Source organism: Calonectris borealis, chromosome 3, assembly GCF_964195595.1.
Source record: "Calonectris borealis chromosome 3, bCalBor7.hap1.2, whole genome shotgun sequence".
Taxonomy (NCBI): domain Eukaryota; kingdom Metazoa; phylum Chordata; class Aves; order Procellariiformes; family Procellariidae; genus Calonectris; species Calonectris borealis.
Genome location: NC_134314.1, coordinates 97,151,982 through 97,175,738, shown reverse-complemented (window position 1 = coordinate 97,175,738; position 23,757 = coordinate 97,151,982). Strand labels below are relative to the sequence as shown.

At 38.0% G+C, this 23,757-nt stretch overlaps 1 protein-coding gene across 1 annotated transcript in view; it reads right to left on the bottom strand.

The window, feature by feature from the left end:
- The window catches only part of BABAM2 (BRISC and BRCA1 A complex member 2), a 182,325-nt gene that overhangs the window by 123,587 nt on the left and 34,981 nt on the right, over nucleotides 1-23,757 (bottom strand). Inside the window, exon 5 of the mRNA XM_075146831.1 lies at nucleotides 2,290-2,484. Within this exon, the coding sequence (XP_075002932.1) occupies nucleotides 2,290-2,484 (195 nt within the window). The remainder of the gene's footprint in view (nucleotides 1-2,289; nucleotides 2,485-23,757) is intronic.

The window sequence follows — 23,757 nt, the reverse complement described above, 5'->3', positions numbered from 1 at the left end:
ATGGTCCTTGCCTACCAAACCCCAACCAGCTGGTCACAGGCATCAGGTCAAGTCGGATAAATTTCTGGCCACAGCACTGAGAGATTAGATAATTAACGAGCATCTGTATCAGCTGGTACTCTGCCAACATGAAGCTACTAAGCTAGATAACGGTTTATCTATTTGTCATAGATTTTGGAGATCACTTCAGGAAATTTGAGGTACTGGAACAAAGGTATAAAAGCAAATTTCTGTTCCATTTTGAGACACAGCACTGAATTCAGGCCTCCTCTTCAAACTTTAACTCATGCACTTAAGATGATTGCTTTCATAACACTGTGTAAGGTTCATTCATAGATGATTATTTCAGAAGTCTGTTGAGCTACTACTATTGATTCCTGAGAGACAGGAAGAACATGATTTCAATGACTTCTAGGCAGAGGAGATAACATGCAGTTTACCTCTTGCTTTCCAGATAAACGCTCCTATTGCGCTGATCATCAAGACTAACAAGACAGTTGTAAAGGACAGGGAAGAGAACTACACAAGTTAGTTTCATAGTTTGGAGTTTAAGGACACTCATAAACAAGCCTCTGTCATGTAGATACCAGGTTCATAGAATCTCCAAACAAAACTCTTGAGTCTTCTTGATAGAGAATGTAAACTTTGAAAGCAAAGCACATGCTACAAAAACCTTAAATAGCTCTGCAATGATTAAAAGGATTTGCCTCAAAATGTATTTAATATTTATTTTATTGGAATATTTTTAACTAAGAGAGCATTTCAAACGCAAAAAAAAGTTCTTTATTCAGTCACCAAAGACTGAGGAAAGATTCGAAAGGCTTGAGTAGATATGGCTTTCCTATAAAAAAAAAAGGAAAAAACCCCTAGTTTTCTACATTCTTGATTAGAATTTTGGCAGCTACCAAAAATTATGATAAAATCTCAGTACAGTTCAAAAATCCTTCTGCATTTCAATAAACCAGTCTGATAATATTTACAGATGTGGCAAGTTGTTTGTCATGAGAGCTATAGAGAATAACGTTTCAGAACAAATTAATTTCAATGAAATATTCTGATCTATAAACATAAAAAAGAGATCTGAAATTCTCTGATAAAGAAAATTTTACTTGGCTTAAAATAAAAAAGCCTAGATGACTTGTCTAAGAAAAGAAAAACAGATGAATATAAGTACTGTGAGTTGTAAAGTAAACATCCTTGCATCACCTGTAACTTAATGATTAAAGTGACATAAAGCTCAATTCTAGGCCCTGGTAACAGGAATGCTGAATTTTCATCAATTTTCAGACTGCATCTATTTCAGAAAGTACTGCTTCTGAAGGCCAGTATATCTTAAGAGTATGCTATTGCTGAAAGCAAGAGGAGAACACATTCAGCATAACTTAGATATTTCCTGATAAATCTTTCTCCACACTTCCCATGATAAATATATTACCAGCGGAAAAAACAGATTTTTGCAAAGCTTACTCTGTGGCAGAGATCAGTTAAAAAAAAAAAAAAAATCAAATCACACACTAACCAAAATGTCTACATTGCCAATAGTCTCATTTTAGAAAGCTGAGATGGTATACAGAGAGTGTTTCTACACAGCATGGCACATTTCCCAGGCAAAGGATACAACTTCAGGAAATGGATAAGCCAATTTAATGTCTGACTGTTGTATGAAGACATGGCCCTACAAAGTCACTGCTCTAGCCCATCTCACCTTCTCCTGTCCTTCTGCAGAAAATTAGATGGGTTTTTTTTTCCTCTCCAGTTTAGGTTCCTGAAACAACTCATCTCAGCTTAGACAAGTGCCAGAGAGATACAGGCAGCTGCAGCTACCAATTAAATCAACTCAATCGTAACGTGGAACCACACCCTAATACATCCTACCTCTGAGCAGGCTGATTTGCCTACACAGGGTGTCATACCAACACTGTTATTCTGTCTCTCAAATCTTCAGAGCTAACTCAAACCTCCAAATAACATTGTACTGTGCCCTGTAAATACTTCACAAGCTTTTCAACAGTTTTCAAAGTTTTCATCTATAAATCAGATGAACTAATATTAGGTTGAAAAACAGTTACTCACCTGGAAATCTGGTTCAACCAAGGTATTGGAATGACAGCAATGTACAAAACAGGGAGTATAGAAAGTGAGCTGGAGTCAAATAGAAGTTTTCTCCATTGGAAACATAAAGCATGGAGATCCACAGAAACAAGTCAAGTTTTCCAAGGCAAGAGCTGCATTTATTAAAATGAAAGGATCACTAAAAGCATTTTAGCAGAAATATTCTTAATAGCTTACCCAGTTGTTTTTTTTGCCAGCATAGATTTCCATGTTTTCTCCATACTGGGGCTCTTCAAGTAGAGTTTGATATTCAAACATGAGACGAGAGCTCTCACGTAATCGGCTGCACTGAAATTGGTGATACTGCTGCACAAGCTCTTTCACAACAAGCAGGAGGCATTCAGGGTTTGAAGGATTCCAAGAAGATAAATTCTGTTGAATTAGAAAAGAACAGAGACCAAAATTGTTTACTGCAATGGAAAGACAAGCACTCCCCCTTCCATACTGATACCAGAGGCACATATGCTTGTGGAAGCTTTATGACAAATGCAAAGGTTGTATTATGCTTTGGAAGAAAACCAGGTCAAACAGCAAAAGCAAGCCTTAATGTCAAATAAGAGCCCATATAGGGACCTACCAGAAAACTGATAACAGTGCTACTACCAGGCATAGATAGGCCCAAATTACCATTCTATTCTTCCCTAAAATTATACTGTTGCATCCAAGAACTTGAAAAGTTTGAATTCAAAAAATTAAAACTGGTATGAAACATACAGGGATCAGGTAAGTACAACCCTGCACAGTGTCTGACTCAAAAAGCAGTCAGCCAAGTGAATATGCCAAATTAACACCAACTATGGAAACTACTCTGCTCCATTACTCACATAGCGGATATAGTATTGACAGTGACAGAGCAAATGGGTTCTCTTGCATTGCCTCAACCTTGTGCTTTACTTCACCTTGACTCTCTTCACTAGAGTTACCTTGACTCATCCTCTTAACACAAATGCCATCCATGTACAAGTCTCTTCAATGTGCCTGGCAGAAGTTTTTATTACAAGTTGACTGTATATCAAGAAACACAGTTAACAGAAATAAAAATGTTAATACAATGAAGATAACTGTGTCAGCAGCACAGTAGCAATGTTCTCTCTCAGTTTAACTACTCTAACATTGGCTTAGACCAGTCTTCCATGCACAGTAAGTTATTCAGGAAGGTTTTCTGTGTTACAAACCATACCTAACATGATCAATGTTGCATGCCTACATCTGGTTGATCTAGAATGGATCTCTGTTAAGGGCAGATGAGGACTCACCCTGTACTCCATGCTGATAGGACCTGAGACAGATTCGATGCAAAAGTACTTAGGTCCTCGTATGCTTTGTACTTTGGTTCTCAACAGGTCTTCTTGATACAAGCTCAGGGCATGTTAACATAGTCATGTGGGTTTTGGTCAGCTTTGAGAATAAGCAAAATTAGCCTGTATTTCTGTATATCACATAGATACATGACCACAAACTAGCTGCAACAGGATTTTAAATTGCATGGATTGTACAGTTAACATTAAGATCCTTAGAACTGGCAAAGATGACTGCATTTTACAACTAAGTGAAGATATAATACAGCAGCTTCAAATAAAATTACTTATTGGTATTTGAACTCAAAGTAGTTACAGATGGCATGGTTACTTTTGTCCTGGAAGTTGCAGACATTTCATAAACAAAATATATGCATAATTTACATTCTTCGGCAAGGATAAAAAAGCATTAGCCCTTTTTTACCTCTTCACTGGAAAAACTACTTTGGTATGCAGCATTTTCTACAATGAAAGGACAGAAAATATTTCTGTACTTTGAAGTAGCTATCTTAAGAGTGCCTTGTATTCAAACACATAAAAAATTGTGTTTCTTAACCTAGGTTAAGTAAATGAATGAAGCTGGATAAAAAACATGTTCCCTAAAATATAAAAGCTATTCATATTTTGTGTAACACCAACACTTATAAATACAAGTGAACAGGTTGCACAGAGAGGTTGTCAAGTCTCTGTCCTTGGAGATACTCAAAACCCGACTGGACAAGGTCCTGGACAGCCTGCTCTGTCTGACCTTGCCCAGGCAGGGGGGCTGGACTACATGATCTTTAAAGGCCCTTTCCAACCTCAGCTAGAAGAGGTTTACAAAAAGCTCAAACTGAAACAGGATCCTATCAAGGTGAGACTCCATAGTTCTGACCTGAAAAGAAATTAACGAGTCGTGTACAAATTTTATCTTCTGATAATCTGGAAAGGCAGACAGAAAGCAAAAGCTTAATCAGTTATTCATCAGGCACCATACCTTCAGCTCTATAATGAAATCTACTTGTAGCCTGATCTCTAACTATGTGGCTATTTCCGTTAAAAAGGCTTACAATTTTTATTTACTCTGATGACTGTAGTTCATGATATATCCCTTTGGAGTGGTTTTATACAGACTTCAGTATATGCGTATGATGGTTTAATACTTGAGGCATTTCTCTTTCCACAACTTCATATTTGTTTCCCTCTGAAGTCATATATATTAAGATATTATCAAAATGAATTTCTCATTTTCAGTACCATCATTTAAAACATACAAATCTAATTTGTCAGTGAAAGCGACATGAAATATGTATTGCTTCCTTGAAAATCTTGCTTTTTTTTTGATTAAAAAAAAAATCAATAATGTTTACTAAGGCAATTTTATCTCACGTCTTACCACATGTTGTTTTTCCTGAAGTCCCCAGCCCTGGAGGGGATCAATTTTAAGAGAATCTCAGCTACATTCTACCCATCCCCTCCACCCCTTCTCATTTAAGTTAATAGCTACCAGAGAGGCAAAGAAATCTGTGTATGCACCACATACATACAGAAAAAAAGAGACAAAAATAAAAGAAATACAATTTAGAAATACAACCCTTTTTCTATCTCATAAACACGGTTTTTAGACCGTCATGACTTTCAGCAACATGATTCATGATTTTTGAATGACTATGGCTGGCAGTGCTGCATTAACTGTCTACGCATCACTCATTCCTGTGATTAGGATGAAAAACATACATTCCTGTCACACGAAAACGGTGGGGGGAAACAGTTTTGGAAGGTGGTGCTCTCATTCTTCAGAAACACAGATGTTGTTCTTGTTTTGATAAAAAAAGAAAAACTTATAATCTTAGAGTGTGGTTGGAAGACTTAGGGGAACACTTACTTCTAGAGCGGAGATTTGAAAAAGACCTAATGTTTACATAATTTACACATTCACCGAAGACTGACAGCCTCAGCTTAAGAAACAACAGGACATAATTGCTGATCACAATTTGCTTTGTTTTACATGGATGAATGAACAGTTCAATGAACAGTTACAGGATTAAACAACTGTACTCTTCCTGCTCACTATGATTCTGGTAGAAAGGGCTACGCAGCATGGCTAAGATGCTATCCTTGAACCTCTGCCTTTAGAAGCTACCACAGTGTCACAGACTTCACACTTGACCATGGCTTGAAGTAAGCGTATTCTATTTTTTTTCCTCCTAGACCGTAAGAACACCTATAAAATGGGAATATTATCATTGCCATATCTTAAAAGGTAAACTACATTCCACAGTAATTGGTGAATGGGTGAGATACTCATGTGGTTCATATAAGTTCCTCAAATACATACTCAATCACATACAGAATGACCGAAAGCCTTGTTCTACCTTGTCTGCTATCTACAGCTGGTAAAAATTTATTCCCAACTTGAACCCATTTAAGCTTATCTGATGCTGCAAAATACTAGAGAAAACTTGTCAGGTAGACAAGCGTCTTCTAGGAAACACATTTTGTATCATGCAGTCTGAAACCAGACCGCGTATAACCTTAAATTTCCTGTTCCCAAGCTGCTGCTCAAATAAAGTATTTCCAGAAAGCCAGAGGATGTAATATGCCAGTATGTATTGATATCAGCCAGACAAGTGGGAATAACCTTTCCTCCTAATGACATTGGTATAACACAATAGAAATGTTCTGTCAAAGGAAATGACCAACAGTATTTTAATAACTGACCTAAATGCAACTGAACCTTTTGTTTTTTAAATAACGTTAACACTACAAAACAAAAAAAGAGCAAGAGGAAATCCATTGTCATTTGTCTAGCATGGAGCTAGACATGCATGTTCTTCAAAGAATTCAAGAATACTGCACCAAAACGGTGTTTATGCTGTACTGCCTCAAAGCTACAGGAATTAAAATGAATGATTTGACTGTAGGATCCTTACTAAATACCTTTCATTCAGTAACTAAAGATTCAAATAAAGTATGAACTGGTTATAAAAACAAATCACCTGAAGAAAAATTCAACTACCCACCCAGTACATACATCAGTTACAACAGATTTTCACTGATGAAAGAGTAAATATACAATGGTTACACAAATTTTCTGTAACACAAGTTCTGATTTAAATAAACATCAATTTTTAACTTTAGAATTATCTTATTGTAGTACTTGTCATTTAGCAATTGGTCATTACATTTCTAGCCATTTTGCTAACTTTGCAGAAGTGCTGTTCTTTTAAGAAGATCTAAATTTATAAATTTTATCACAAACACTTCTGAATACAACAACATATTTATGTATGGAATTTCTTTTTACATATCTTTAGATGTTGCTTATTTGCCCTAAGCACTAGGTTCATTCATCCAAAAATACTTTTAAACCATTTTATTGTGATCCAATTTCAACCGTATGTCAAAATATGTGCTACATTGTTCTCTCAGTTTCAGATGGTATCTTCTTTAATCTTCCTTCTATTTTTTAAATCAAAGACGAAGTAAGCAACTACCTGTAACATACATTGTTGAAACCTAACTAAAGCAGAATTTGATGTTTATCCAGTTGATCCTTTGTAGAATATCTTAATCACTACAATTTCAGCATTATAATGATTCTTCTGAGAACACGCAAGGATTTGTCACTTTAGCCAATGAGAGTAGTGTCCCTGCAATAGTAAATTGACCTCCTTCTTTAGAGATAAAGGATCTTCTAAAGAAAATTTTATTTAGCAAAGCAGTATTGCATACACTATTAGACTTTGGAAGTTGTTTTAATAAGCAAAATCTTAAACTAAAGGCTTTGGAGCAAAAAGGAGGAGTAGCAGCCTGTGGGTTTCATTTTCTGATTGTTTGCCTGAAAGCTGTATTCCAACCCTAGCCGATACAGCTTTTTAAGAAATAGTATTTTAAAATATTTAAAACATTAGAAGAACAGAGCGAGCTTCCAGTGTTTCTGTGTTCCATGGCTCCAAGTTTTGCCACAAAACTCAGATCTTGCATAAGAATTATGCTCTGAATACAACTTCAAAATTATGAATTTTAGTTGTTACAGCTTCAGAAAAACCCTGGAAATACGAAAACACATACCACCTCATTTTCTACAGCCAGGCAGGTTGGCTGGTATGAAAAACTCTATTAAAAGAAATAACCAGCAAATATGTATACAGCAGCAGGTTTGTTGCTTTCTGTGGCTTCTATCAAAAACTCCTTCTGCTCTGCTCATCAGGACCTTCAATTTTGTCCCTGACAAAATTTATACATTGGCATCATTTTACCAAAATCGCATGCATGCTGAAGAGAGGTTTTTATCTGAAATTGCTATAGAATTGCAATTAAAATGAATTTTATATAAAAAAATGAGCACACTGACTGGGGTACTGACAGATTAAGTTACATATTTCACTCAATAAATCTTTTCTAATTTGAAATGAGATTTCTGCAGACTTTCCAGAGAGTTAATAAAATTTTACAGAAACAATCACTAATGCATTTAAAATAAAGAAATCCAGACTTGGATCCAATTCCTTGTCTTGTTTACCAACAGACATCTTTAAGTGAACTCTGCAGTGCAAACTCTCTAAAGTTAGCCAGCTAGACTGAAAGTGGCCCACTGTACAACAGTATACAAGTATGAATCAACTCAAACTGTGCATCTGCAAATAGTTCGACATTCATGTTCATCTCATATGAAGGCTTACATGCACATCTCAGATTGGTGATGACCATTTTAAATGTTATCATTTTTTCAGCATAGCATGGAAGAACTTACCTGTCATTTCTGAGCACACAGATGGAGGCTCAATTAAACAATTCTCTTCTGTCTAGACACTGCTCGCATGCGTCTCCATAATCTCCACCAAAACTAGGAGCAACTCCACACTTCAGATCTTAATTTCAACCTTTTAATTGGCTTTTGGCTTGGCCATACCACAACTTGCGTAACTTTCATTTTCTAAAAAGGTAAATTGTTAACTCATCTTAAGCAGCTTATTTTAGTAGCAGGTTTAGTAGCATCAGAAGACGACTACGTATTTTCTCATGGACACAAAAGCCTGGTAATGTCATCTGTGACGACTGGCTAATCCCCATTTTTCCAATTAGGGAATTAATTCAAAATGGTCTACAGGAATGAATTCAAAATAGGAAAAGTAATGGAACGAGAACTTCCATACGATAAAGACCAGACTCAAGAAGCATCGTTGCCCGCAGAGTTATAGCTACTGTCATACAGAAGATGGCCAATAACTATTTACCTATCTGTGAGTAAGCAATTCTACATAAGGAAGTTGAATATTCTTTTATGGCAGAAGCTTCCCTGGCAATTGCTAACGTTTGCTTGAACTAAGTTTCAGGAAAAGGTCTTGGAGAAAATAGTTATCTAGACCTTAGAGTAATTAAGCAATAGCATGTATGATCACTACTTAGCCCTCCACCTCACGCTGTGTGGCAATATAAATAGAAAAATAATACTCAGTTATTATACAGAGATTAGTAGACCATAGGCATCCATTAAACTGTGTCTACATTGGAGAAATCCGAAGTGATTCAGGAGATCTGTTCTGAAGATCTGCCAGATATTAATTTAAACAAGCTCACCGAAGAGCATAATTTTCACTAAGAAGTATAACCCTGCAGATTTTGTTGGGGTGCAAAGTCAATTCCCTGGCTCTTGATCCTGCCTCCTGACAGGAGTTGGCTGCATAGTAAGAGAGCAGTTTGAAAGGGAAAGGTTTTTGGACCATCAGATACAACTAAAGTGTTGAGAAAATGAATTCACTTAAAGTGTGTATAAAGAGGCAGAGTAAAGACATTATAAGGCCACCCACAGAGAGTGCAATTTAAGCCATTTCAACAGTAAGTCATTTAAATGAATAGCAATGACACCAACTGGATTTCAAAAAGAGACAAAGAAAATTTGCAGCCAGACAGTATCAGTTTTAATGAGATCTTCTTAGAGGTGAGGCAAGTGAAAAACCCCCACAAAGTAGCTTCTCAGCCCTAATAGCAAAGACATGCAGAATTTAGCTTTCCAAAGTAGCCATACTATTCAGCTTTTGGCAAAGAAACCACATTTTAGTTTTGTTCTGGAACATTTTGTGCTTTACAGTCTTTCTTTTATCCTTCCAAAAAGCTAATCAAGAACCTGTGCAAACTACTCAGTGTCCGTGATTACCTATTCCCCCTTTTTTCAGAACATAATGCACCTCATGTTCCATAAGCAGCTAATTCATAGCCTCCTTCACAGGTTATTGCTTATTCCATAACTCCAGGCAATGTCTGCAGCAAACTATAATTCTACACTATCAGAAAGAAAATATGATAACAATTTCTAATTGATCTGAAGTTGTTTTCCTTTGAAATGTGTTTAAATATCCAGGTTGCCAGAATATCTTCCAGGAATGTGATTTTAAAGAAGACAGATTGTAACTGTTTTTCCTGGCTATACTACAGGAAACAACAGCAAGATCTTATTTTAAGTTAGTGTACTTTTATATTTCTAAGCAAGAAATTAACTTTCACAAGAAAATGTCAGTAAACAAAACCTCCCAAGCCCATAACAGTGGTAATGCATTTCTATAGCATCTTTCATCCAGAATTATCATAAAGAATAATGTAAGTACAGATTTGCATTTTGTTTATATCTCTGCACACCACATGCACAAAACTTGCATCCTACAGTGGCTTAAAATCAGTACCAATGTAAGTTTTTACCTGAAATGAGAAAGATCACACTGTGATATCAGCACTTATGCTCCATATAAATACAGAGAAGGTATGGGTCCAGTGGTTACAGCATTTGTCTAGAAACTGGGATATCTGGTTTCAGTCCCTGCTTTGCTATAGTCTTCATGGGCCACCACAGGGAAATTGCTCACAGAAAAAGGCACAGGATAATTATCTGCCATATGCTCACATCTTTCTATCAACAGATATTTTTCACAGTATCTGCAGGGCTGGAGTGTTATAACAACTTCAAAGGCTTCAGTTTCTTAGCAGCCAGCACTTAAACATCCTACAGGCTGCCGTTTCAAATCAATCACTGTAAACTTACATGCCATCTACTTGTCATCTTATTTTCACAGGTTCTTCATATCCCCCTCCCCCAAAGCACCACTGGAACAACTTTCTGCAGTGATCTGCTTGAAACGATCATTTTTGGGCACAAGCAAACATCAAAACTTAACATTTCACAAAAACAGTTCAACTCAGGAGCACTTTTGTCATGGCAAATACAACCAAAGAACTTACAGACCTTGTGTGCTCTACTAGCTATTGTGTATAACAGATAAAAAGTTTGCATAAAGCAAAGCTTGGGACAGTCAGTGTTTATTTTATGTTTTATTTTTAGTGAGAGACTGTGAAAACTCAATGCAGAAATCACAATAGCTTATAAACGCTTAGCTGAAATGTCAAATACCTGAAGGCCTTGAATTAGCATGAAAATACAGAGCAGGAAAACAACATACTAAGAAATGAATTCTGCTTTCCAAAGAGCCCTTTACATTTTGTATAAAATTATTTTCCCTCTTTTCTTCCACTGACCACACAGCGTGATTCTTGATTAATGATCCCCTACCCAAGGCGACTCTAAAATAAACCCCAGCAAATCTGACACAGGGAGAACACTCTTCTGCATTCACCTAGAATAAATGCACCACTGCCTCTCAAGTACCGTTCACCCGAAAAAGGCGCGAACTCAACTTCCAAAGGTTACTACAAATTACTCCTATGCCCTGGTGAAGGAGCAGTTAAGAGATAGCTGATCTTTGTACATTAAGGGTGCTCTAGAGATGCAGAAACTGTGAAGCTGAGCCCAGAAGAGCATTTTTAAGTTGTGCACTCTTCCTCAAAAAGTCTGCCTGTTTCTCCCACAGAGCTCTCTTACAGGATAATCAGACTCTTAGAAGCTATAACTGCCTACTATCAAAAAAGAGAGAGTAGAATACTATCTAATTAATCTCCTAAAGACTTGGCATGCATAAGTATTTCTTGTCCTACTTTGCTAAGGGATTAGAGCAAGTTTTGTTCCTTTCCAGACCTCCCAGCACACCTCTCTCAAAGCAGATGGTACCTCTACCTGTTCTGAGAAGGAATTTCTTAATTCCCTCAGCACGTATAAATCCTGGGATAGGGAATCCAATGCACTAATCGTTAGTTAATCCACATGAGTTCACAGCATTTTTTCCCCCTGGGAGTCTGTTACCAGAGGCATACATATTTAACCAGACATGGCAAGTAAAAGGAACAAAGCATGAATACAAATTTAATTTCAAAACAGGACATACGCACACACATCTTTTACCTAAAGACTTACTCATCATGCACTGATGGTAGCGTGAACAGGCCCCAACTCCTCAGATCCTCAGTGGACCAGAGAACAGACCACTAGCTCAATGTTAACGCTTTACCTCAAGAGTCCCTTTTTAAATAGCAAGTATTTCACTCTTATCAGTTCTTGGGGTTTTTCCTTTCCTGTCAAAACAAGTAATTTTAGCTACAGCAGAAAGGCAGAACCTTCACAGCTAGGATTTTGGATAGCATTCACTAACATCCCTTGAGCATTTATTGTTGGGTGGCACATGCAGAACAGTTTTCTTCTGACCATTTTTTCCCCCTCCCAAAATCCCATAAATTAAGATCAATATATCACACTGTGGATCTCACTGGCCAAGCAGTATTTGCATCTTTATTTCCACATCTGTACTACAAGAGAGCTTATAAGGCCTTGAAAATATGGTCCCTAAAGAAAACATTTACAAAATACCATTGTGTATATCGTAAGACACTGGAAATCAAAATTATTTCTCTACTATACTGGACAAATTAATGAAAATTAGTTATCTCTTCTCAAAAAAGCAGTATAAGAAAAGAACAATCATTTAGTTCCTTTATGCAAATAAAAGCTGCATCTCCGGGAGACAGGTATACGGCAAAATTCATGTAAAACTGTACGAACACTAATACTGCAAACAAAAGACACAAGATGCTGAATAAATTTGAACTATATGTCTGTAGTTATCTTTAAAAAAGACCAGATATGCCTGGAGATCTGAGATGGAAGATAGCAAGGAAACGGAGACATAAAAGCATGTAAACAATGAGTAAAACAAAGAGGTTTTGAAACAAACACAGGCTGAAAGTTAGGCCAGTAAAGAGTAAAGAAAATACAGCTTGAGCCCACCTCCATTTGGGGAAATTAATAGATCCTTTGAAAATTACCCTGCGTGCAAAGACATTTCTTTGCCCCAACAATATCTTGTGAAGGGTCCCAAATTTAAACTAATCCCATTGGAGAAAAGTACAATTATAAATTACAGCAGAATTCACAGCCTAGAATTTAATCAAATCTGAAACTGCATTATCGGACAGAATGATTATTTCTAACTGACCTTCTGTAATCAGTTAATTTAAAAGTCTGTTGTTCTTGCATATTCATAAGCAATGACCAACTTTCTCTACAGAAAAGTTAATTATAATGGCTCAAAAACTTTAATTCAATGGGCACACCACATTGAATTTAAATGTATTCTCAATTCAAGAAGGCTGTGCTAGATTTGATCTTTTCTCTCTCTTTTTCTTAAAAAAAAAACAAAATAAAAGAAAACCTTGTAAACGTGTTTCTAGAAAGCTAACAAGCTGTTGCCTTCATGCCAAGCCATTTCTTACTGTTCTAGAGTTCTTGTGAGGAAGCAGAGTGTATTGTGCCAATACCATTACACATCAGGGCCAGAATCCTTTAATTTTCTGCCAGTTTCTCTAATAATAATTTTTTTCAAATTTTAATAAAACATCACTCAAGTAAAGTATGATTATATTTTAATTAACTGAAGCAAAAAATAGTCATGACTACATTATCAGTTTGCTGGTCCATATTAAAGAATTATCAATACCAACATTATTATTGCACTCCCAGACTTCCAAATAGAAAACATTCTGCTTTCATATTGTCCAGCTTGGGATATCCAACCTTGTATTTTTGGTTTAAACTAACGATGAATTGAAAGTCAATGAGATGCTGCAATTCACTATACCACCCTTACCACTAGGCAAGGTCTTTACTTCCTGCAAAGCAGGTATATTATATATACATACAAACACATGAACACATTTAGCCATCAGTGTCTGGTAATTGGCGATCTGAAGTTACACCACAGCATGTATTTTCCCTCCAATACACCACCATCCACCTGAAAAGTCCTTCATTTACTCAATCCTGTTGCTTCCTCAGGCAACCATTAGTGATAATAGAAAAAGTTGTGCTTGTTGGAGGAAAAACTGATGTGTATCAATATGCCAGAAAGAGACAGTGAAGGAGACTAGAGCATTGCTAGATCAACCTCACTGGCCACAAAAAAGCATTGCTGATAAAGAGAGGCATTCACAGCGTTAATAGCTGTGTAATATATACTGAGAAAATCTGAGCAAGTTCCATGGTTTCCTCCAAGTGCTTTCTAAAACTATCTTTCTCACAAAGTCTAGAAATTCACCTAAGAGTTCCTACAGAAAAGGTGTAACAGTAATACACCCTGGTTGTAGAGGAGATAGCACTAGATTTAGATGTCTTTGAAACAGGTAGTGGAAGAGTTGCCAGGTATAGCTCCTTAAATGAGAAGTGGTGAAAAGTCTCTGAAAGTGGTCAAAGTCCCTGAAAACTGATAGAAAAGATGAGGCAAAGGAGCAACTTTTGTTTTGTCTTCATGGATTGTGAATTACCCTTGTGAAAATATCCAGCAACACACCCAACTGATGTTGGGAGAGAGCAAGTCACAGATGCAACAGGGTCATTGCTTACAAGAATAACTGCAGATCCAGTGACTCCAACTATCCCTTAAAGAATATTTTTGAAGGCCTTCCCCGCTCCTCCCCACCCAGTTTGTTATCTAACATAACCACACAGTTCACAATTTAGATTTTTCTCTTGTTCATGCTGGTAAACTTCACTTATCCTTACGGCCAGATATATTAGTACCGGGTACTAATACAGACTGACTGCATCTCTGATGGGATATTCTCATGGCCTACAGAATAAGTGGACTGGAGGACCATCAGATGTTGAAATGGGCTTCCAGAGGAAATCTTGAAACAATTGGGGTAAGTGCCATAATGAGATCAATTGCCTGGCACTATTAAAGTTAAGGAGTTTGCATATAAACTCAGGCAAACATCCTGGAAATTGGAAGGAATACCAGGAAGATGGAAATAGAGTATCCAACTGGACCAGCAAATTAAATAAAGCATAAAATTAAATAAAGGGGGCTAAGAAGCAAAACAATTAAGTCTGAAATGCATTCAGATTTCAGTCATGCAAGGGTCCCTTGCTGAACAGCATAAAAAGAAAGTATATTAGCAAAGCTATCTAATAGAGCTTTGGCTATATAGAGAGTATAGGTTTAGGCACGGCCTAAGCTTTGGTTTGTGTACTGGCTCACTGACAGCCTGCTCAGCTATTTCTCACACCCAGGATTGGATGCAAGCTTGTCCCACCTCTAGCCTTTCCAGTCTCCAGGGACCACAGGGTCAGAAAAGTGAGGCTGCAAATGTGAGCCCGCGATCCCTCCTGCCATGCAAGACCTCTGATAATTAAGAGACAAGTGATGATTTTGCTAGTGTTCATACTGCAGCTCTCAGCTAAGTCTAATACCTAGCTATATAAGTACTCCTTCTCCACTTACCAAAACTTCAGGATATGCTATTCGATTTTACACTAGAGGAGCAAAAGAAAGAATGCTCATTCAGACATGTAGTTTGGTTCTAGTAGAGAGACAGCAGTCTCTCTTGAGCCCGCTAGCAATTGTTGCCCACCTAAGAAATAAATGAATTAATTGAGAGATCAAGATGAATTTAACACAAATTCAAGAGAAGATCCAAAAACTCAGGAGGCCAGTGCTCTGAGCTCAGGTATAAGCTAAACAGACATAGCTTGAAAGAAACATAAGCCTAAACATCTTTTTTCAGCCTCTACATTAAGATTTAAGCATCCTGTGATTCTGGTCCAACCCTCTGGCCCGTCTAACTGTATAGCCGTGAAAAAGATGGTAAAACTCATGTGACATTAAAATTATCTTTTTTTTTTTTTTTTAAATACAACAACATGAATGGAAAGCCATTAAATGTTTTTTCTCCCTATTCTTCTAGTCACAATGATTAAGTTTCTCATCGTGTGCACATTAGTTAGTATGGCAGAAGACCATTTTCTCCCACTTTGCCATCCTTCAGTCAAATGATCCATGCACATTCCTAATGTTCTCCTAAAACTAGTATTTCCTGGACTGAAAAACTGTATTTTGAGAGCTAATATTCTAGATTTTCCATATTCTAGTGAGAAATTGCATTATCAGAGAAGCTTGTGCCAAAAAATGAAAGGAAATGTTTCCCCACCAAGCCCTTAAGAGAACTAATGGAATTAATTTTGCATTCTACACTAGCAAGATTTAAGCAAGAAAGGCAAAACTACCTGGCTTATCAGATATTTTCTTCCCTCAAAATTAAATAAATAGTATCAATTTTTTTCAATTTCTGGATTCGCTAGGCGAAAAGTCCAGCCAAAACATTGTGATTAACTAAAGCAGAACTTCTGACCTCAGCAATATTCTCTTCTGCTTACACTTTGAGATAGAAAGCCAAGTTTTGTAAACTGTCCTAGGAAATGCTGAAATTCTGGAAAAAGAAAGTGAGGTAAATATATACAATGATTTTACATGAATAGAAAATGCCAAAGTAATACAAGGTGGCTAACTCCCTCTCAGTCCCATAAATATTAACAATTCTGGACAAAGAGGACAAATAAAAGGGAAAGGCTAGAAGAGAAATTCAGAACACGAAAACAAGGAGAAAAAGGAATGATTTCCCAATGCAGAAAGGCCTTGAAGGAACAGGAGAAGGAAAGATGATAGGAAAAACTTGTTTTCTGTCATCTCTCTTGAATTCTTTCTGCTGAACTGTTTGTATAGCCTCCATCTTTACCAAACGGCTACACAGACAATCCTAACACTCGCTCTCGGCACCGTATGACTTCTCAGAAGGACCTCCTGAATGCTGGCCTCACACAGGCTGTAGTCAAGCTGGCCAGGGTACCCCAGGAGAGGATTCCCAGCCAGAATCCTCTTTTGGGGATTTCTCATTTTAAACCCAGTACAAGTACAGCAAAAAAAAAAAGGCAGAAAACCTGTACCTGGTTTACGACACCCCTTGCTAGCTGGGTCAAGGAAAAAAATGAGGATTTCCTGGGGGAACTATGTGGAGCTCAGACACCAAAACCAGACCAAAATACATTCAAAATTAGATTCTTTCATGTCTGGCCTAAAAAAGAACATTGTACTGGCACAGCTCTATAATTTGAAAACATGGACAAAAATGTATACCATAAATGCCAACAATACCAGCCAAAAGGTCCTTCTGCTGGGAATGTTCCTGAATTAAATTACTCCTCTGATGATGTAAAATGTGACTTTGTCACCACTGCCTATCCATACCAGACAAACCTCAGCAAAGTCTCAGTGACCATATGCATATAAAGAACCTAACTTTATATATAGGTTATCATATATATATATATGTATATATGCATACATCCCCCATATATACAAATGGGTAGGATCAATATAGAAGAACAGGAATAAACAGTTTTCAGAATTCACGTTTTAGAAAATTAAACAGTAAATAGCACTGGATTATAAATAATGAAAACACATCTTGACATATAAAGTCAAGATGACTGAAAAGTGAACACAAAAAATGTGAATATAAATAAGTTCAAAATAAGGAAAAAAAAAGTCTAATAAAATGCAGGATCCAATCCTGCATTCTGTTTCACTTAAATTCCCCAAGTTCAACTGAAACCAAAGTAATTTATGGCTTTCAGTGCAAGAGTGGTAGGTTAGGGGTCCAAGAATGAAATCTGCTGCTGCCATCCCAAATAGAGCAAGTAGAATAGATAGTAATGCTGAAATAGTTCAAACTTACCTACACATTTCCCAGACAAAGAGAACCCACTGCCACGACTTTGAAGTCATGTGTTGAAAACCATCGTGCTCATTGCCCTTATGTAGGGGCTTCCATTCTAGAACACATAACACCTACATCTTTGCCAACAATGTAACAGCCAGACTTTTTAGAACAAAATAGTTCAAATGGCATTAGCTAATAAGAGGTGTTTGGGCTTCTTTGTAGCTACTGTGAGCATAGGAACAACTGATGTTGTTAAACATCTGTCTCATGCACCTGATAGTAAATGAAGAACAATTACAGAACAAGGAGATATTTAAAGGATCTCTTCACTACCCATTAAAAGCTAACTCAGCAAGTCAACAGTAATAACGATTAAGATTTTGAACACAGACACAGAAAACAATACAGCCTTCATGACAGTCATCATATGGCCAAATATGGAGTCTAATAACTACAAATACAAGAACTTAAAATAAACATTGCTCTACACAAGATATAGAGCATGACAGCCAATACACTTGAGTAACACAATTAGCTGGAATCAACTCCACAATGACTGAAATCTGTACTCAGTATTAACAATTAGACAAGGGGAAACAATCTTCCCAACACTACACACTGGCATAAGAACCACAGTGGCCCATTCTCTGAAGTTCTGTGACGGCAATGCCCTCCTTCCATGCGAATGCAGCACTAAGTATTCCCATATATACTAAGCCCACAAGGACACATTCAGCACTTACTGGATTTCAGGAAATGCTAATGTCCTCTTGCTTCCATCCCCAGTAAGGCTAAGGGAGCCTTTTTGATAGCAATGGGTGGGCAGAATAATTCTGGGAAGACTAGCTGCAGACTTGAAGTAGGATGCTAAAAAACCCAAATCCTTAAACTGACAGTTAGCTTGCATATACTGCTATTGCCTCCTCTTTGCCAAACAGAATATACTTCAAAATCATTGGAAAAATGGGGTTAACATTTTGCATAAGCACTTCAGTTATTAATTGGCTCACATTAACAATCAACTAGGCTAACATAACAAACAATTCTTGTTACTTAAACTGGCGTCATTGCAACGAGCTCCAAATTAATCTCATCCGTACACAATCACTAATCTTGTTTTGTGCCGACTGAATTTTTAATCAGAACAGAGTGAATCATAGGTTGTTTTTAAAATACATTTCTAATACTTGTCATCCGAAATAAATAAACACTACAGCAGGGAAGAACTTTTCTATTTACATTCTGAGAAGCTGATTTTAGTTATGCATACTATACACACAGGTATCAAATGCATACGATAGGTGAGGACATTTTTAATGAAAATAAAAAATAAGTATGTTTATTTCTAATAATGCTTCGAGCATGAATAGCCTCAACAACCTAAAGAATACAGCCCTCTGGCTGTAATTAAAACTGTATGACAAGCAAAAATAAAAGGAACAGTTGCCCCTCTGTTGTGTTGCTCCTCAATCTCTACATCATTCTAGAAGATCAGAATACACACAATCAGACCCTGCAACCAGCAGAGTAACTACTTCTGGTAAAGCATGTAATGAAGCATATATTTTGCAGTGCTGAACTTGAGACTCAACCTGAGTTTCAAACCAAAGTGATTTTAATATTTGTGCAAGACATAGAAGCAAAGCCAAGTTTCAATGAGCATTTTCGACATGATTCTGCAATTGCAATACCAATTTAACAAAGCAGTTGATTAGCTCTGCTTATAACAGCAAGAGTGCTCAACATATCCCCCCACTGCTGAAACACAGGCCCAACTGTTTAGGAACTCTTTAAGGAAAAAAAAAAAAAAAGATAGTATGAAGTCTTCACCTACACCATCTACTTTTTCAAATGCAGTATTTCTGGAACCTTGTTTTAGCTGTCTGGCTAACAGCTGCTTAACTGAACACCTGTTACTGCTCTTAGATGAAAACCTAACTCGAACGTCTGCCCATGGCCACAGAAACTGAAGGAGTGACTGAAGCGATCGGCAGCGCAGCCATTCAAATGTCTTCAGGGAGGTCTACAGACAGCCTCTATTACAGCCACACGAGCTTGAGGAATCTGGAGTACCTTGTTCTCATTTCAAGCTAAGCATAACGCCTGACTCAAGCCATGTAACAGCATGTGATGACTTCTGCTTGGAAAATGAGACACTCGGGCAGATGAGAGCAGTGCAGGAAGGCTCAATGTTAGAATTCCCATAGATCCGGCAGCACATACTACTTACTTAGAGACTGTGCTCCTCATTTAATACCATCCACATGCTTCTGTGAAAGATAGAGTCTGTTTTGATTGCCAGGAACTGTTGCATCAAAAGTATTTGAAGATTGCACAAGATTAAGAGCATTAAATTACGCTCAATGTGCTAACCTGTTTTTACTTATAGTCAGTAGAAAGATATGTTAACACATTAAAAAATTCTGCTAATATCTTAGAATTCAATTAAAATTATCTTCATTAAACAGCTCTGAGATCTGTGGAAAAAAGGGAGTTATTCAAATACTTAGCATAATAAGGAAGTTATTGTTAATGTAACATTCTGAAGAAAAACTCTGCAAACCATGTTGAACATTAAAAGGTGAATGCAAAAGCAAAGATACACCATATAGACCATAGCTGCAAGGTGGAGATAACATGATCTGATAACATCAGGATGGACTGCAGGAGAATGACCAAGAACCTTATCAAAAAAGGTTACATTTACATAATGAATACTATAGCAAGGCATAATGACCAGAGGAAAGCTGTTGGCTTGCAAATTTCTTTTTTGGTTTGTTTTTAATTAACTTTAAAATAGGCCGGTTAATATCTCATTATGCATCAAGGAGCAAATGCCTCTTCAAGCCGCTTTCCAACAAAGAGGACGGGAAGTTTGTTCTGTGCTTATTAGGCAGAAGAAAAGCAACACTCCCCGAAGAAGTATCATTAATGAACAATGTAAGAAAGAAAGAAAACTAAGGATGTTTTTATCCTTGCAGGTTTCCCTGTGGATCTTTAGTGCTAGTGACTTTTTTTCACATGAGAAATATGGCACCATATCACACTCCATCTGAACAGCATGTCCCATATTATCTTTATTTAATATCTCATTTGGTATTTGTTATTAATTTCAGCTTTCCAGCACATTAAAAAGTGCTCCTCTTCCTTTAACATCAACTGCAGAAAGTGGTTGCTAGCTTGAATACTTCTCAGGAGGTTGTAAGATTGTGAGACAACAAAACAGAAAAAGGGGAAAATAGGAGAACTGGTAAATAAGAGTATGAAAACAATTCTAGAATTGTCATATAAAGTAAAACCCTTCTATAAACGACCTAACAAAATAGCCATTCAGCAGCACCATGCCTCCTTCCCAAAGAAGTTTGAGCTTAACAGGAAAGGCGGAAGCAAAGAAATAAGACATTCACCCTTTAAAAATTCTGTTAGGCTAAAAATAATCATTAAAACCAATTATTTTAAGATTGTGCAGTCTCTCAATATAACAATATGAAGTGAATAAAGCTAAAATCAAAATACAACACATCTGTCATGTCACATGTGAAGGACATGTTCAATTCTGTGGCCGCTGTGCCTCACGTTCTTCCCCCATGGCACCTGTACCCCAGAACTGAATAGTACAGCACGACAGCCTCTGATTTACTTTGGGGAGCTCCCATACCTGATGAAATCACCCAGCTGCACTGGAGACGAACTGATAAAGCACAAGAGAGGCTGGAGGAGCGGACTATGCAAAGTGCCTCTCCCCTAGCAAGGCTTTACACCAGGAGAAGTTCAATTAGAAGACATTTCCCAGGTGCCTGTTTATGCCAGTGATTCCCATATATACCCTCACAGGTAGCCTATAAAATAAAATATATTTAAAGTGTCAATTGCTCTTTGGGTCACATTTCTAATAAAAGCTGAAAATTTTGAGAAAAAAAGAAATGAGATCATGACCTACTGTGTGGGTGACTGAGCAAGAATTACAATAGAGCTCCCTTGCAAAGGCATACTTTTCTGACACAGCCACTAAACTCTGTACCATAACCGCAGGCACTGGACACTTAGTGGAAAAAAAATACAGAATCATAGAATAGTTTGGACTGAAAGGGACCATTAAAGGTCACCTAGTCCAACCCCCCTGCCATGGGCAGGGACATCTTCAACTAGATCAGGTTGCTCAGAGCCCCCTCCAACCTGACCTTGAATGTTTCCAGGGATGGGGCAGCTACCACCTCTCTGGGCAACCTGGTCCAGTGTTTCACCACCCTCACTGTAAAAAATTTCTTCCTTGTATCTAGTCTGAATCTACCCTCTTTTAGTTTAAAACCATTCCCCCTTGTTCTATCGCAACAGGCCCTGCTAAAAAGTTTGTCCCCATCTTTCTTATAAGCCCCCTTTAGGTACTGAAAGGCTGCTGTAAAGTCTCCCTGAAGCCTCCTCTTCTCCAGGCTGAATAACCCCAACTCTCTCAGCCTTTCTTCATAGGAGAGGCGTTCCACCCCCCTGATCATTTTTGTGGCACTCCTCTCAACCTGCTCCAACAGGTCCATGTCTTTCTTGTGCTGAGGGCTCCAGAGCTGGACACAGTTCTCCAGGTGGGGTCTCACCAGAGCAGAGCAGAGGGGCAGAATCACCTCCCTCGACCTGCTGGCCACGCTTCTTTTCTTGCAGCCCAGGATACAGTTGGCCTTCTGGGGCTGCGAGCGCACATTGTCGGCTCATGTCCAGCTTTTCATCCACCAGCACCCCCAAGTCCTTCTCGGCAGGGCTGCTCTCAATCCTTTCATCCCCCATCCCGTATTGATAGCGGTGGTTGACCTGACCCACGTGCAGGGCCTTGCACTCGGCCTTGTTGAACCTCATGAGGTTCACACGGGCCCACTCCTCGAACTTGTCCAGGTCCCTCTGGATGGCATCCTGTCCCTCAGGCGTGTCAACCGCACCACTCAGCTTGGTGTCATCTGCAAACTTGCTGAGGGTGCACTCGATCCCACTATCTATGTCATTGATGAAGATATTAAACAATACCGGTCCCAATACGGACCCCTGCGGGACACCACTTATCACCGATCTCCACCTGGACATTGAGATGTTGACCACTACCCTCTGGATGCAACCATCCAACCAATTCCTCATCCACCAGACAGTCCACCCATCAAATCCGTACCCCTCCAGTTTAGAGAGAAGGATGTTGTGGGGGACCGTGTCAAAGGCCTTACAGAGTTCCAGACAGACAACACCTGTAGCCCTTCCCATGTCCACTGATCTAGTCACTCCATCACAGAAGGCCACTAGGTCGGCCAGGCAGGACTTGCCCTTGGTGAAGCCATGCTGGCTGTCACCGATCACCTCCTTGTCCTCCATATGCCTTAGCATAGCTTCCAGGAGGATCTGCTCCATGGCACAGAGATCTTCCCAGGCATAGAGGTGAGACTGACTGGCCTGTAGTTCCCCAGGTCTTCTTTTTTTCCCTTTTAAAAAATGGGGGTTATGTTTCCCCTTTTCCAGTCAGTGGGAACTTCACCAAACTGCCACGACTTCTCAACTATGATGGATAGTGGCTTAGCAACTTTATCCGCCAGTTCCCTCAGGACCCGTGGATGGATCTTCAGGTTCCTTAGATGGTCTCGAATCTGATCTTCTCCTACAGTGGGCGGCTCTTCATTTAAATGCTCAAACCCTATTGACAAATGATACTGTCGACCCAGAAACAAGGCTGCAGGTCTGCAAAGTTAGCAGAATGGAGCCCCAAGAGAGGGGGAAAGTAAAAGAGAAAAACACTCTGGGTTTCAAAATACCTTAATATGGCTTTAGTAACTACTAGTAACTTCTGAGAGGGGTAAGTATTTTAAAAGCGTAACCATTGCTAGCTTCTTCAAACAAGGCTTTACTACTTGAGGCTAATTTTGAATAGTGACCAAAATGCTTGTTTTCAGGTTGTGGTGTTTCTTCTTCCATAGTAATAAGACTGTGTAAAAATATTTTCTCATTAAGTTAATTTTTGACCCTCCCACCTTTTAAAAAGACGTTTCTTTGTCTTTATGGTAACACTACCATATGAGCAGATATCTTTCTTTGACACAACATACAACCTGGTTTTATCCTTCCTCATGGGAAAACAAAAATCGACATCACTACACAACATATGTTACTTTTTCTGGAACTAAATCCTTTTTAAAGACACACTTGAGCAATCCTTTTTGCTGAAACAGATCTTTTAAGATGGTCAGATACTAAAAAGACATCTTTTTAACGATACTCTGAATAGTTATTGTAAATGTCATCTTATCTTGATTAAAATATTTAAAAAAAACCCCTACACTTATGGATTCAAGTTTAAATCACATTAGAAGACAAAGTGTTTATACTCACATAACAGTGAGATAAAAGGTTTTCTTTTTTCTTTATTCTGCATTGTTAGCAAATTCCTATTGCTGAAGCTATTCTAAAA